A 16937-nucleotide genomic window follows, 5' to 3' on the forward strand; every position below is an offset into this window, starting at 1 on the left:
CACCCCCGCCCCCCAACCCCGTGCCTCAAGGCTTGCTATAGGCAAAAAGAGATGGAAAAAAAAAAAAACTGCAGAAAACAGAGACAGGGCAGACCCAGTGGTGGGCATAAGACTAAATACATCCCAAGTTAGAAGATGCTAAAAAGGTGTTCCCATAAATCAAAGCATGACTACATGCAATTTAAATTGGCAGATTGAAATGTGTAGATTCTTGGAAGGAATAAAAGGCAAAAAGGAGACGGAGAAGCACCATTTGGAAGTGGAGAAAATGCAAAAGGGGAAAATTTAGACTGCTGCAACACAAAAAAGGACCAAACAGGTTTCCCAGGGCAAACAGATACAAACAAAACTCTAATAAAAGAGGCATTGAAGAAAGGTGGAAAAACAAGGGAAAAACTGACATAAATAAAGGGTATAAAAAGGGTCAGGGACAAAGTAATGGGAATGAAAGAGAGGCAAAAGGACTAAAATGCATACTATTACAGTCCCTGAAAAAACACACACACACAAAATCGTGAACAAGAACTAATATTTAAACTATAATCCAAGAACGCTTTCCAAAAATTACAAAAGACCGGAATCTACATACTGAAAGGGCTGAACAGGAATTGAGGAACCACCCCCTTCACCACATATTCTAGTGCAAAACTATGAGATTTCAAAAATAAAAAATCCCGAAGTTCTTCAGACAAAAAGATCAAATAAGAACAAGACAATGGTGAGGCAACATTTTAAAAAAAATGTAATACAGAAAGTGTTGATTTCACAGCCAGCCACGCTGTCCTTCAAGTATCAAAGACACTGAAAAATAGTTTTAACATACAACAATTTAGGACAGGGGTCCCCAGAAACTGGACTGCACAGGAAGAGGTGAGAGGTGCACAAGCAAGCATTACTGCCTGAGCTCCACCTCCTGTCAGATCAGCGGTAGCATTAGATTCTCATAGGAGCACAAACCTACTGTGAACTGCACATATGAGAGAGCTAGACTGTGTGCTCCTTATGAGAATCTAATGCCTGATGATCTGAAGTGGAATAGTTTCATCTTGAAACTATCCCCACCCCCTCAATCCTGGTCTGTGGAAAAATTGACTTCCATGAAATCACTCCCTGGTGCCAAAAACGTTAGGGACTAATAACTTAGGGAATTCTACACCTATGAGCCTTTTCTGAGGAATTTACCAGCAGATGAACTTCATTCAAGTTCAACCAAGAGATGACAGAACATGTCAGAAAAAAAGACCGAAGGTGAACATTTTAACATATGTATATAAAAGTAGACCTACAAATAAAATGTACATAGGGATGAGGAAGGAAGATTAAGGTACAAATTTTATACAAATGTTATATTGAAATACATATACATTATGCAATTAATATATATATTAATATATACATATATATAATATATATTATATATATTTAAGATCCAAGTGTTTGCCAGATAAACAATTTGGAAATATTTTCCTTGTGGCATGTTTATTCATTTCCTTGACAGTGTCTTTCACAGAACAAAAGTTTTTTAATTTTCTGAATTCCAGTTCATTAATTTTTCCTCTTGTAGATCGCTCTTTTCATGTGTTATCTAAGAAATGTGTGTAACCCAAGGTTACAAAGATTTTCTCCTATGCTTTGTTTCAGAAGATCTCCAGTTTCAGGCTTGCCCTTTCTCTTAATCGTCATCCTTTAATTCCCATCTATTACCTATATAAAAACTATTGTGTACATGTTCTATTTTCTCTGCTTTCCTCCACTTTAACTGCATAATTTCTATATATACAAATGTTATATTTGTATATATACGACAAATATATTTTTAATATAAATATTCATATAAATATATTATACAAATATATATACATGTTTAGTTTGTATATATTTTTTCATATATTTTATAGTAAAAATAAAATTAAAAGGGAATGGTATATAAAAAATTTGTTTATATATTTTGTATATATAAATATATATACTATATATATTTTTATTGTATATAAATTGTATATATTGTATGTAAAATATATATACAAAATAACATTTGTATAACATTTGTTTATACATATATAAACTCTTAAAACTCTTGATCATAAGAAACCAATGCAAGAAACAAAATGGGCCAAAAATTTAAACACACACTTCACCAAAGATATATAAACAACAAATAAGCACAAAAGCAGATGATCAACATCTTTAGCCATTTGAAAAATGCAAACTAAAACCACAATAATAACCACTTATACACCTATTAAAATGGATTTAAAAAAATCAAAAGAACTGAGAATTACCAAATGCTCACAAAGTTGGACAGCAACTGGAACTCTCATCATCAATGACAGAAATGCAAAATGACACAGTCATTTTGATAAAGAATTTGGTAATTTCCTTACCAAAGTTTACACTTATCCAATGACTCATCAGTCATATTTCTCGATAGCAAAAGCATATGTTCACGCAAAATTCTGTACATGAAGCTTTATTATATTATCATCAGAAAAACTGGAAACCACCCAAATGTTCATCAATAGCAAAAAAGATCAACAAATTTAATTTCATAAAATAAAATCCTTCTCGGCAATGCAAAAAAAACCTTCGTCTAATATTCAAAATGACACAGATGATCTAAAAAAACATGCTGAGTTTAAAAGTCTAATGCAAAAGGGTACATGATAACGTAAAACTTTATGTGAACTTTATGTGAAGTTCAAGAATAGACAAAAATGATCTATCGTGATGGACATAAGAACAGTAGCTGCCAGAGGCAAGGGATAAGGGTAATTGATTTCAAAGTTGCATAAAGGTGATGAATATGTTCAGTATCTTGATCGGCATGATGATTACACAGGTATATATATTTGACAGAATTCACTGAGCTATACATTTAATAGTTGTGCACTTTATTGTTTATAAATTATACTCAATAAAATGCTGTTAGCTTTGTAAAAAGGCATCAGTACATCTATTTTATTAAGGTATTATTTTGTCATCTCTCCTCTTTTAAAAAAATATTACTTCCTTAAACCAAATTTAACTATTTATTTTCTTACCGGAAGCATGATGTTCCATTCTCTTTTATTTTATTTTTCTGAGTAGGAGATGCTTGAAGCGACAGAATTTTATTTCCAGGCAGAGTAATTTGCTTTAGAATGGAAGCTATAAAAACAAAACAAGAAAAAAACAGAATACAAAAAAGCAATCATGTCACATTAGGAAAATCCAGGACAACAGTTTTAATATATATAGAATAATCAAAGAAAATTCCAAGTTTCCCTAGAACTATGCTTAAATTCAAACATGACAATGAATTTATTCCCTGAATAAGAAATAATCGTATAAAATAAGAATCTTTCCATTTCTTTTTAGCTAGTCTATGGAATTAGCAGTATTACAAAAATACCATGAAGTAAAAGGCATCTGAAACATGTTAATAATACATTGCTTATATTGGTGTATTTTAAAAATACATAAAGCTCTACCTGACATTGGTAAGACGGATTTCCCAGTCTACCTGACTTGGGTAAGACTGATTTCCATACATATGTATACATGTACATGCATACAAGTATGTATGTAGAGAAAGAACTACATTTTAAGAAGAAATATTCTATAGCAAATTTTATAAGTTAAATGTCCTTATTTACTAATAGATTGTTTTATCAAATTACAGAATACCATGAATAGCTGTTTTTTTTAAATTCCAAAACAACATATAACCCTAAAAAGTTTACATGTATGTAAAAAGAAATGTCATCATAGCTGGGCGCAGTGGCTCACGCCTATAATCCCAGCACTTTGGGAGGCCAAGGTTGGTGCATCGACCACTTGAGATCAGGAGTTTGAGACCAGCTTGGCCAACCTGGTAAAACCCAGTCTCTACTAAAACTACAAAAATTAGCCAGCTGTGGTGGTGCACGCATGTAATCCCAGCTACTCAAGAGGCTGAGAACACGATAACTGATTAAACGCAGGAGGTGGACGTTCACTGAGCTGAGATTGTGCCACTGTACTCCAGCCTGGGCAACAGAGCAAGACTCTGTCAGGGGAGAGAAATCTAATCATTATCTTTCTGTTTTCTTTCAATAGGTGCCAACTTTAAAAGACCAAGCCTCTCTTCACTTAACATAGCAACAAAAAAGTTATACAAAACCCCTCTACGTTCTAACCCAGCATGATGGGACTAAGATGGACCAGCATCTACCTGGAAGAAACTGACTGGTAGGTATTACAGTATTCACTGGCATCGTCTTCTGTCCACATTTCTGAATGGTCAATGTTGAGGAATGTGAAAGTGTGGTCACTTGTTTTTCATTGCCTCCTGAAGGCTGCTGAACTACCTGAAACAATGAGAACCATCAATATGGTCGTTCAACTTAAGGCTTTAGAAAATGATAAGATTTCAGTTTTAAACAACAGACTGTGTTCACCCAGCCATAAATATACCTTTATATTAACATAACAAGAATGCCTACTTTAAATTTGTACGAAGCAAAATTATCTTGTTGACAAGTAAAAAACATGACTATTTCACATACATTATTTTAGAATGGAATTTAAAATTTTATTTCACCATGCTCAATTTAAATCTCTCTATAAATCTATTTCCAATTGTTAATTACAGTGAAAATTTAAAGCATATATAAAATAGACAGGATAAAACAAAACCACCTATACCACTACCCAGCTTCAACAATGATTAATTCTTGATCAATCTTGTTTCCATCTATACCCCTACCCACTTCCCTGCCACCCTCAATTATTTTAAGGCAAATCTCAGATATATCGCTTTATCCACAAATATTTCAAAATACATCTTTAAAAGATAAGGACTTTTTATGTGCCATTTTAACAAAGTATTTTCTTTTCTTTTCTTTTTTTTTTTTTTTTTTGAGACAGAATATTACTCTGTCACCCAGGCTGCAGTGCAGTGGCACCGTCTTGGCTCACTGCAAACCTCTGCCTCCCAGGTTCAAGTGATTCTCATGCCTCAGCCTCCTGAGTAGCTGGGATTACAGGCATGTGCCACCATGCCTGGCTAATTTTTGTATTTTTAGTAGAGACTAGGTTTCACTATGTTAGCCAGGCTGGTCTCGAACTCCTGACCTCAAGCGATCCGCCCACCTGAGCCTCCCAAAGTGCTGGGATTACAGGTGTAATCCCAGCGGGGATGACACAGGGCGTGAGCCAGCGCATCTAGACTAAATTATTTTCTTAAACCATCGCTTGAAAGCAGGAGGCGGAGGCTGCAGTGAGCCGAGATTGCACCACTGCACCCCAGCCTGGGTGACACAGTGAGACCCTGTCTCAAAAAAACAAGACAAAACAAAACAGGTAGAAAAACAGTCATCATGTATTTGAGCCAGCTGTTGATGGTGAACTTAGACTCATATATGGCAAATATAAATGTGCCATGGTCTTGCCAAAAGACAGAGTTCTAAACAGAATTTTTGGAGTTCAATTTATTCAACTTATGTGTATTACTTTTAAAAAGTAACAAGAAACACAACATGTCCTGGTAAGTAATCATACAGCAACTAATGCCCCTAGAGAAGAAATATTAGTCAGAATAATTCAATTGCCTTTATTCTTTGAGAATAGACAAGAACTCTTTTAAAAATGATACATTTCAATGAAGCTGAGATCATATTTATGTACTGTAGTTCTAAGGATCAGGCTTAAATTATACAAAGTAATATACAGGTACTATTTTATGCATTCAGACTGAAACTCAAGAGAAACACTCCCAGCTTGTTTTCTGGTTATCTGCTCTGTCCTCCTTGATGCTCCTTATTAGGTATTCCTGTCAGTATTTTAATTATGAAAGACAGTAATATTCAAAAATTGTTTACCAGTGTGAAAGCTGTCAGACTCAAAATGAAGTCACTTGTGTTTGAAAGAAAACAAAAAACAAAACTCTAACAAATAGAGCTAGGGAAGGAAGACTAAGAAGAGAGGGTTCTCATGCTTGTATGCCTAATCACAAAAACTATCCCAATAGACCGCCAAAACCACAACCTTGCACAAAGGCCACAGCAACGGTACACAAAAAATACTTCTGCAAGGACATCATCTGCTCAGCAACTGCCTATTTAAACCTGGACTGGTGTCACCCTTGTTACTGAGCTTTGTAGTCAAGGATAATCATTTCAAAACAACTATGTAATTCTTCTCATTTTTCCTTTTAAAACCTGTCCTCCTTTACTCAGGAAGACTGCTTGAGGCCAGGATTTTGAGACCTGACTGGGCAATATAGCAAGACCCTGTCTCTAACCAAAATAAAAAGTTTTTAATTAGCCAGGCATGATGGCATGCACCTGTAGTCCTAGCTACTCAGGAGGCTGAGGAAGGAGGATTGCTTGAGCCCAGGAGATCGAGGCTGCAGTGAGCCACGATGGCACCACTGCACTCCAGGCTAGGCAACAAAATGAAACCCTGAGTCTTTAAAATTAAAATAAAAAAACCTTTGTCTTCCTTTATCTCCCTGAATACACGCAGTTTACTACGGTACCTGTATTCCAATTGCAATGCTCCATTCCCAATTACATATCCTATTCTTTTAAAGAACCTCTTTGTTATTTAGGCTGACACCAGTTAGTCTTCATATCATTTCTGATGGGGACACAAAAATATAACACAAAGTTTCGAGTTGGGACTTAACAACCTTTGATCCCCATCACTTCTCATCTTAATGACTCTAACACCTGGAACAATATATGTGTCTAGTCTAACAAAAATATGGGAGGCATACTCCTGAACATCTACTAGGAAAAACAAAATGAGTGCTAATGTAAGAGAATTCATTAATGTTCTTTCAAAGAAAGTACCATATAAAACCACAGTACTAAGCAGATCACTTCAGCTCAGGAGTTCGAGATTAGCCTGGGCAACATGGCAAAACCCTGTCTCTACTAAAAACACAAGAAAATTAGCCAGGTGTGATGGCCTGCTCCTGCAGTCCCAGCTAGTCAGGAGGCTGAGGTGGCAAGATCATCTGAGCCTGGAAAGTCAAGACTGCAGTGAGCCATGATCATGCACTCTAACCTGGGTGACAGAAGTGAGACATTGTCTCAAACACACACACACACACACACAAACGAGAAACATTAAAAAGGAATTTTTAAATCTATGATTATTAAAAGAAATGTGTGTATTCTTCAGACCATATGGAGTTAGATGAACCCCAGATTTGATCCAGTGCAGTAATTCTTATATTTTAAATGACTATTTGCTATATTTCTTATAAGCTACAAGGAATATGTTGTTTTATAGCAACATGAGTGTTTTTCTCCTCACTTAGAACTAGGATTAAATTGGACTATGGTTTATAATGGATTCACTGATGGTATTCCTTAATTAACTTTCAAACTTGAGTAATATTAATTTTCTAACTTAGTTTATTTGAAAGAATGCCCTAGTTCAATCATCTCGATGGCATTACCATATAGAATGGTTTATGTTGTTTTGCTCCAGGTAAATCTGTTGTGAAATAAATTACAATCCATCTTCAGTGTCTGGCCACTCGGGCTCTTGCCACTTTAAATAGGTAGGTGTAAATACTAACATCAAATTTACTGGCTAAACTTAAAACAAAGGACAGACAAGAAAGCAGAATTCACAGGGAAAATTAAATTATTAAAAATGAAGGTAGGGTAGGAAGTAAAAAAAAACCCTAAAATTTACCATCAGATTTTTTTGCATTATTTCTTTATTGAAATGATTTATAATGTATAACAAGTCAGGCCGGGCGCGGTGGCTCAAGCCTGTAATCCCAGCACTTTGGGAGGCCGAGACGGGTGGATCACGAGGTCAGGAGATGGAGACCATCCTGGCTAACACAGTGAAACCCCGTCTCTACTAAAAAATACAAAAAAACTAGCCGGGCAAGGTGGCAGGTGCCTGTAGTCCCAGCTACTGGGGAGGCTGAGGCAGGAGAATGGCGTAAACCCAGGAGGCGGAGCTTGCAGTGAGCCAAGATCCGGTCACTGCACTCCAGCCTGGGCGACAGAGTGAGACTCCGTCTCAAAAAAAAAAAAAAAAAAAAAATGTATAACAAGTCAAACCTACAAACAAAAATGCTGTCAAGATATTATCATGAGACAGCTCCTGCTTCAGGACATTCCAGAAACCTAGAAGTTCTAAGAGCACCATACCCTAATGGAAAGATCATCTGGGTTCTAGTCTGAGATCCATTACTTGACTGTTTTTTGTTTTGTTTTGCTTTTGTTTTTTTTTTGAGACAGAGTTTCGCTGTTGTAACCCAGGCTGGAGTGCTGTGGCACGATCTCGCCTCACTGCAACCTCTGCCTCCCTGGTTCAAGCCGTTCTCCTGCCTCAGCCTCCCGAGTAGCTGGGATTACAGGTGCCCGCCGCCACACTCGGCTAATTTTTGTATTTTTAGTAGAGACGGGGCTTCTCTACTAGTAAAGATGTGTTGGGCAGGCTGGTCTCAAACTCCTGACCTCAGGTGATCTGCCCGCCTTGGCCTCCCAAAGTGCTGAGATTACAGGCATGAGCTGTCATGCCCGGCCACTTGACTGTTACTGGATGAGTCGGCTCAGAATTTCTGGATTCTTAGTTTTCTCCCAACCTTTTTATCATAAAATTATTTTAAAATCTATAGCACATAATGACATGCTTTTAAAACTATGTAGCTATAAAGTATTATTTCACCTTAGGGACCTATATGCTATAGATGCTCAATAAAGATTAGCATTGATTCAAGAATCAATTATGACACATAAAGAGGATTTCAATTCTGTTCAGTACTACCAAAAAGAGGCCTTTCATTGGGGCAACTCCTCTATTCCAGTGGTTCTCCAACCTGGCTGACCAGAACAATGTTTAAGAATCATTGCTTCTGAAAATGTTTCATCTCTGAGATTAAATTCAGGCACCCAAGAGAAATCCTGCAAGGCAGTTACATTTCTCCATTTGAAAATGAGATGCAGAGTGGGAAGGGATGATAAAAGATTAGTGCCCAGGAAATGACCATCACTCTGTCTGCTCAAGAGTTCAACTACTCTCCAATTCTGGTCACGGATCAACCCCTTTCGTTCTATGTCCAAAGCTGCCCTGTTGCCTCAGATAACAATCACTCAGATACTTCTTATTCTGATAACACAAACAAGGCTGGAAAGGCTACACAAGAAGCAGAATGAACCAAAACAGAGATTTAAAACACAGCCTCTAATGCAAAGCATTATAAAAGAGAAAAAGGACATTCACCAAAAGAACAGCAAGCTCTGTTATCATAGAAGATAGGGAAGAACTTTACTGAAAACATTATGATTTTTAATTAATGCACCATGTAGTATCCCCCATGAGTTAACAATACTTTCACAGTCTTTTGGTAAAACTTATCTTTTCTTAAATAAAGAAGAACATTCTAAACACTAATCGACAAACAGTTAAAATTTCCTTCTTTCACCCAAGAACCTCCCAACCTACTAAGTTGAGGAAAAAAACACAACAATCAGACAAAACAAAGGAATATTCTGCAGATATTATGGGCACTTAAAACACTACAATATAATGAACAACCACAAAAAGCTAGAAAAGTATTCTAGATTAAATGAGCCGGGTACAGTGGCTCATGTCTGTAATACCAACACTTTGGGAGGTCGAAGTTGAGAGAATCACTTGAGGCCAAGAGTTTGAGACCAGCCTGGGCAACATGGCAAGACTCTCTCTCTACAAAAAAGTAAAAGTTAAAAGACATTATTGGGACAATTACAGAAATACTGTACCAATATTAATTTCCTGTGTGTGACAATAGGTATGTTGTGGTTATGTTTTACAAAAAAAAAAAACCTTTTAGGAGATACATACACTGTGCATTGTCATAATTTTTGCAACCACTCTCAGATGGTTCAGTAAAGACTTACGTGTTTGCTGCTGGGTGTGGTGGCTCATGCCTGTCAGTAATCCCAGTGCTTTGGGAGGCCAAGGCGGGTGGATCACTTAAGGCCAGGAGTTCAAGACTAGCCTGGCCAACATGGAGAAACTCCATCTCTAACAAAAATACAAAAATTAGCCAGCGTGGTGGTGCACACCGGTAATCCCAGCTACTCAGGAGGATGAGGCATGAGAATTGCCTGAACCTGGGAGGCGAAGGTTACAGTGAGCCAAGATTGTGCCACTGCCACTGCACTCCAGCCTGGGCGAGAGTGAGACTCTCTCTATCTTAAACAAACAAACAAACAAACAAAGACTTACATGTGTGTTTATAGGTGTGAGCAGAAAGAAGAAAACAAAGCAAATAAGGCAAAAAAAAAAATGTAATTGGTCAAACCTGTAAACAGTATACAGCCTTGCCAGTTTTTTTTACTAGTCTTACCAGTTTTCCGAATGTTCAAAATTTTCAAAATAAATAACTGAGGAAGAAACAAAATGTTACTCACTAGTTGCTTGACTTGAACTGCCTGTGGAACCCCAGCTGGTTGTGAAAGGACAGGGCCTGGCTGGGCAAGTTTGATTTGAATTGGAGTCCCAATAACAGGCTTGTCAGATGTGGTCCCAGCAGAAGTAACAACAGGTTTCACAGATGGAAGACAAATAGCTGCACCTGAAGTTTCTCCAAAAGTTACTGCTGGAAGGGACAGTGTTACTGCTGTTCCAGAGACAACTGGCTTTTCAGGTTGCAGTGAGACCGTGGTCACTGTGTTTGGTACAGATGTCACAAGTGATTTTGAAGTCTGAAGCAAAACAGTTCCAGATGTTGTTCCTCCTGTTGCAGCAGCTGGGCCCACAGAATGAAGTGTCACAACTCCAGCTTTTGCTCCCACTGGACCAGCAAGTGGGTTCAAAGCTTGCACTGACACAGTTCTGGGTGCTGTTGCTCCAGAAACAATAAAGGACTTTTCAGACTGGCTTGAGGACACTGTTGTTGTCACCACAGGAGAAGTTGTTACTGTTGTAGTACAGGTAGCAATGACCATCTCACTAGAGGTCTGCTGAACACATTGCTGGATGAAGCTCTGGGAGTTAGGCAGAAGTTGTCGTAAGGCAACCACGCTTTTCTGGAAACGTAGAGGAATGGAAAAAAACACTGCTAACAAATCAGCTACTTGTAAAACAAAATGTGGTATTTCATACCTTTACAACTTAAAACCAATCAAAAGCGTATCAAGTATTTCAGTTGAAGACAGCTGGTATCACTTACTTACAGCCTGTCAATATCCAGAATACAATCAATTTGAAGCTCAAAAGTGCTTGTTTTCCAATATGAAATTACTATATCTCAGTATTAAACTTATTTGTATTCCCTCAATATCAATTTGGTACAACATGTATGATACTTTTCTATAATCATCTAAACCCTATAATAGACCATTAATAACTTCAGCATTTTTAAGTTTATTTAAACCACAGCAGAATCTAGGTCTCTTCATTAAGTAACTTTCAAACTTTGGATAGAAATAGGTGCAGTGGCTCATGCCTGTAATCCCAGCACTCTGGGAGTCCAAAGAAAGCAATCACTTGAAGCCAGGAGTTTGAGATCAGCCTAGGCAACATGGCAAAACCCCATCTATACAAAATATACAAAAATTAGTCAGGCATGGTGGGGACACACCTGTAGTCCCAGCTACTCGGGAGGTAGAGGTTGCAGTGAGCTGAGATCATGCCACTGCACTCCAGCCTGGGTGGCAGAGTAAAACCCCATCCCCCCCCCCAAAAAAAAGGAAAGGAAGAAATAGTCTTTAAAAGCCTGGGCAACATGGTAAAACCCTGTCTCTACAAAAAACACAAAAACTAGCAGGGCATAGTGGTGCATCCTTGTAGTCCCAACTGTTGCAGGGGCTGAGGCGGGAGGATCACTTGGGCCTGGAAGGTTGAAGTTGCACAGAGCTGTGATCACATGACTATACCCCAGCCTGGGTGACAGAGCAAAACCTCATCTCAAAAAAAAAATTTTTTTAATAAAAACAAAGAAATATCTTTAAATCAAAACAAAATTAAATACAAAGTGAATTTTATGATCTGAAAGAATTGAGCTAGCATACTTTCTTTTTTTTTTTTTATTGAGACAGAGTCTCACTCTGTTGCCCAGGCTGGAGTGCAGTGGTGCGATCTCAGCTTTCTGCAACCTCTGCCTCCCAAGTTCAAGCGATTCTCCAGCCTCCTGAGTAGCGGGGACTGCAGGCACATGCCACCACTGGCTAATTTTTGTATTTTTTAGTAGAGACAACCATGTTGGTCAGGCTGGTCTCCATCTCCTCGCCTCAGGTGATTCGCCAACCTCCCAAAGTGCTGGGATTACAGGTGTGAGTCACCACACCCAGCCAAGCACACTTTCTGACTGTCACCATCTATCTTTGTATCCTACTTAAAGAGTAAAGGCAGTTCAAACTAAAAACTAGTAGGTTCTGCCTTTTCATCCCTGGAGTTTTCATTTGTTTAGCCAACAGAGATGGAAAGCTAGGGCTCTTGTGTCAAACAGCCAAGTTGTGAATGCAAAGGAAAAGTTCTTAAAGGAACTTCAAAGGGCTACTCCATGTGACACATAAATGGTAAGAAAACAAAACAGCCTTATTGGTGACATGGAAAGTTTGAGTGGTGTGGACAGAAGATCAAACCAGCCACAACATTCCCTTAAGCAAAAGTCTAAACCAGAGTACAGCACTAACTCTTCAATTCTATGAAGGCTGAAAAATGAGGAAGCTACAGAACAAAAGTATGAAGTTAGGAGAGGCTGGCTCATGAGGTTTAAGGAAAGAAGCTCTCTTGATAACTAACATAAAAGTACAAGGTAAAGCTGCAAGTACTGATGCAGAAACTGCAGCAAATCATACAGAAGATATAGCTAAGATTTTTTTTTTTTTTTTGAGACAGAGTCTTGCTCTTGTCACCCAGGCTACAGTGCAATGGCACGATCTTGGCTCACTGCAACCTCTGTCTTTCGGGTTCAAGCAATTCTCCTGCCTCGGCCTCCCAAGTAGGTGGGACTATAGGCATGCGCTACCATGCCCAGCTAATTTTTTAACTTTTTTCAGTAGAGTCAGGGTTTCTCCATGTTGGCCAGGCTGGTCTCAAACTCCTAACCTCAGGTGATCTGCCCACCACGGCCTCCTAAAGTGCTGGGATTACAGGCGTGAGCCACCACGCCTGGCCAACAACAGATTTCCAATGGAGACAAAAACAACCTTCTATTAAAGGAAGCTAGGTCTTTCATAGCTTTTTGCTGAGGAAAAGTCAACGCATGGCTTCAAGGCTTCAAAGGACAGGCTGACTTTCTTGTTAGGGGCTAATGTAGCTGGTGACTTCAAGTGGAAGCCAATGCTCATTTACTATTCCAAAAATTCCAGGACTCTTAAGAATTATGCTAAATCTACTCTGCCTGTGCTCTATCAATGAACAAAGCATGGATGACAGCACATCTATCCACAGCATGGTTTACTGAATATTTTAAGCCCACTGTTGAGAACTACTGCTCAGGCGGGGGGTGGGGGGATTCTTTTCAAAATATTACCACTCATTGACAATATACCTCGTCACCCGAAAATTCTGATGGAGATGTACAAGATCAATATTGGTTTCCTGTCTGCTAACACATCCATTCTGCAGTCCACATACATCAAGGAGTAATTTTTACTTTCAAGTATTATTTAAGAAATAGATTTTGTAAGACTACAGCTGCCACAGACAGTGATTCCTCTGATCAATTCGGGGGCAAAGTCAACTGAAAACTTTCTGGAAAAGATTCACCATTCTAGATGCCATTAAGCATATTTGTGAGTCATGGCAGGAGATCAAAATATCAACACTAACAGGAGTTTATAAGAAGTGGATCCCCATCCTCATGGATGATTTTGAGGGGTTCAGAACTTCAGTGGAGGAAGTCACTGCAGATATGGCAGAAACAGCAAGAGAACCACAGTTAGAAGTGGAACCTGAAGATGTGACCGAATTGCTGCAATCTCATGATAAAACTGGAAGAGATGAGGAGTTGCTTCTTACAGATGAGCAAAGAAAGTGGTTTCTTGAAATGGAAGCTACTCCTAGTCAAATGTTATAAATGTTGTTAGGATGGTAACAAAGGATTTAGAATATGACAACAACTTAGTTAATAAAGCAATGGCAGGGTATGAGAGAACTGACTCCAATTTTGAAAGAAGTTCTGCTGTGTGTGAAATGCTATCAGACAGCACTGCATGCTACAGAGAAATCTTTCGTGAAGGGAAGAATCAACTGATGACACAAATTGCACTGTTGTCTTAATTTAAGACATTGCCACAGCTGGGTGTGACCACCTTCAGTGACCACCACCTTGACCAGTCAAAAGCCATCAACATTGAGGTAAGACTCTTTACCATCAAAATATTATAACTTGCTGAAGGTTCAGATGATTGACAGCACTTTTTAGCAATAAAGTATTTTTTAATTCACCTATGTAATTGTTTTTTCAAATATAATGCTATTATAAACCTAATAAAGCATACCATAAAAAGTTTTATATGCATTTGGAAACCAAAAATTTTATATGACTCACTTTATTGTGATACTAGCTTTCTTATGGTGGTCTGAAACCAAACCTGCAATATCTCTGCGGTATGTCTGTATATTCTTACACAAGCATTAAACAATATAATCATGAACTTATGTTCATGAATAAAATGTTACTTCTCTTTTTTCAAAGTGTTCAAATTAAAAGAATATTACAAATATGCTTTACAGCTTACAAAACACTTACAAAAAAAAAAAAAACTCAGGTTTCTCCCACACTGTCAGTATCTTCATATTCAACTGCTGTCATATTGAAATAGTCCAGTTTTTAATTATTTTAGAGTAATCTAATCCAAATTATTTCTTCTAAGTGAAACATAACTCTACCTTAAGAAAAGGAACCAGGTGAGGCTGAGGTGAAGACTTAAGTTCAATATACAGTTTCCTAGTAAATTCTTCTGCTTCGATTTTTGCATCCTGAGGGATGGGAGAAACAGAAATAATTTTAAGTCTACAAATATTTTAAAAGAGACAAGTATATAATTCATGATTGTAGATATAGCAAACTTTTCACAAATGATAAAGTGAATTAAATATAGGCTTTTTTTCATGCCAGTTATGAAATGTGTAAGCATAAATGATAGAGATGTTTATTCATAGAGAATACAATGAAGGGTGATTTTTTTTTCTTTTAAAGATCCCAGGAAGCAAAGAGAAGAGCTGACAGGCCGAGTAATACTACATTATTACAATCTGTTAAGAACAATTAAGAAGTGAAGGCACAGGTGTCTTAAATTTCTTAGGGTAGGAAACAGTAAGTTATTCAGTTTGGAGACCTTGGTGTTTAAGTTCTCTAAAACAATTTGGAAATTAATCTGCTAGTTTGTTGCTGTTCTTTGCACACAAGAGTCAGGGACAACATTTCCAGAATTAGTAGAAATATTTCCAAAATACCTTGATGCCAGTGATAATGTGTAAGATGTAGCTGATTGAATTATCTTATTCTTTTCAAATGTATAAAATATAGTTTTTAAAATTTTGCCTACTAGGACATATTTTATACTTAATAAAGATTGTAATTGTGTGGTGACAGAGAACATCTGGTTTTTTCTTCATGAAGTCATGGAAGGAGCATTCAAGGAAAGGTAACTATGACCTTAGATTTAAAAAAAAAAAAATTCAGCTTTTATTTTAGAATCAGGAGGTACAAGTTTGGGGTACAGGTAGTGTACCAGGTACACTCATCACCCAGGTAGTGAGCACAGTTACCTGGGAGGTAGTTTTTCAGCCCTCACGCCCCCTCACTCCCACTTTCTAGTAGTTCTCAGTGTCTGTTGTTCTCACCTTTATGTCCATGTGTACTTAATGTTTAGCTCCCACTTATAAGTGACAACATGTAGTATCTGGTTTTCTATTCCTGCATTAATTTGCTTAGGATAATGGCCATTTATGTTGCTACAAAAGACATGATCTTGTTCTTTTTTATGGCTGTGTAGTATGCCATGGTGTATATGTACCACTTTTTATTTATCCATCCCACTGTCAATGAACACCTCTGCTGATTCTATGTCTTGGCTGTTCTGAGTAGTGCTGCAATAAACATACAAGGGCGTATGTCTTTTTTATAGCATGATTTATTTTCCTTTGGATATATACCCAGTAATGGCATTGCTGGGTCAAATGGTAGTTCTATTTTTAGTTCTTTAAGAAATCTTCATTCAACAATGGCCACATTAATTTACATTCCCACCAACAGCGTATAAGTGTTCGCTTTTCTCCACAGCCCCACCAGCATGTTTTTTCACTTCTTAATAACAGCCATTTTGACTAGCATGAGATGGTATCTCATTGTGATTCTGATTTGCATTTCTCTGATGATTAGTGATGATGAGCATCTTTTCATGTTTGTTGGCTGCTTGTATGTCTTCTTTTCAAAAGTGTCTGTTCATGTCCTTTACCCATTTTTTAATGGGGTTGTTTTTCTCTTGTTGATTTTTGTTTAAGTTCCTGATTTTTTCTGTATATTAGACCTTTGTCAGATACATAGTTCGCAAATATTTTCTTCCATTCTGTAGGTGGTCTGTTTACTATGTTGATAGTATCTTCTGTTGTGCAGAAGCTCTTAGTTTAGTTAGGTTCCACTTGTCATTTTTTGTTTTTGTTGCAACTTCTTTTGGAGAGTTAGCCACAAATCCTTTGCCAAGGCCAATGTCAGAAAGGGTATTTCCTGGGTTTTCTTCTAGGACTTTTACAATTTGAGGTCATACATTTAAATCTTTAATCCATCTCAAGTTAATTTTTATATATGGTGAAAAGTAGGGGTCCAGTTTCATTCTTCTGCACATAGATAACCAGTTATCCCAGCACCATTTGAAGAATCAGTCCTTTCCCCACTACTTTTTTTTTTTAGATGGAGTCTCACTGTGTCACCTAGGCTGTAGTGTAGTGGCATGATCTTGGCCCACTGCAACCTCCCCCTCCTGGGTTCAGGCAATTTCCCTGCT

General features: G+C 37.6%; 1 protein-coding gene across 1 annotated transcript in view; it reads right to left on the minus strand.

Annotated features, from left to right (window-relative positions):
- TAF4B (TATA-box binding protein associated factor 4b) overlaps positions 1-16937 on the minus strand; it is a 156503-nt gene that overhangs the window by 91603 nt on the left and 47963 nt on the right. The window contains exons 6-9 of the mRNA XM_017859976.1: positions 14821-14910; positions 10392-11009; positions 4193-4328; positions 3042-3147 (exon numbers count right to left, since the gene is read on the minus strand). Coding sequence (XP_017715465.1) covers positions 3042-3147; positions 4193-4328; positions 10392-11009; positions 14821-14910 — 950 coding nt within the window. The remainder of the gene's footprint in view (positions 1-3041; positions 3148-4192; positions 4329-10391; positions 11010-14820; positions 14911-16937) is intronic.

This window comes from Rhinopithecus bieti, unplaced genomic scaffold, assembly GCF_001698545.2.
Source record: "Rhinopithecus bieti isolate Rb0 unplaced genomic scaffold, ASM169854v2 scaffold_51907, whole genome shotgun sequence".
Classification (NCBI taxonomy): domain Eukaryota; kingdom Metazoa; phylum Chordata; class Mammalia; order Primates; family Cercopithecidae; genus Rhinopithecus; species Rhinopithecus bieti.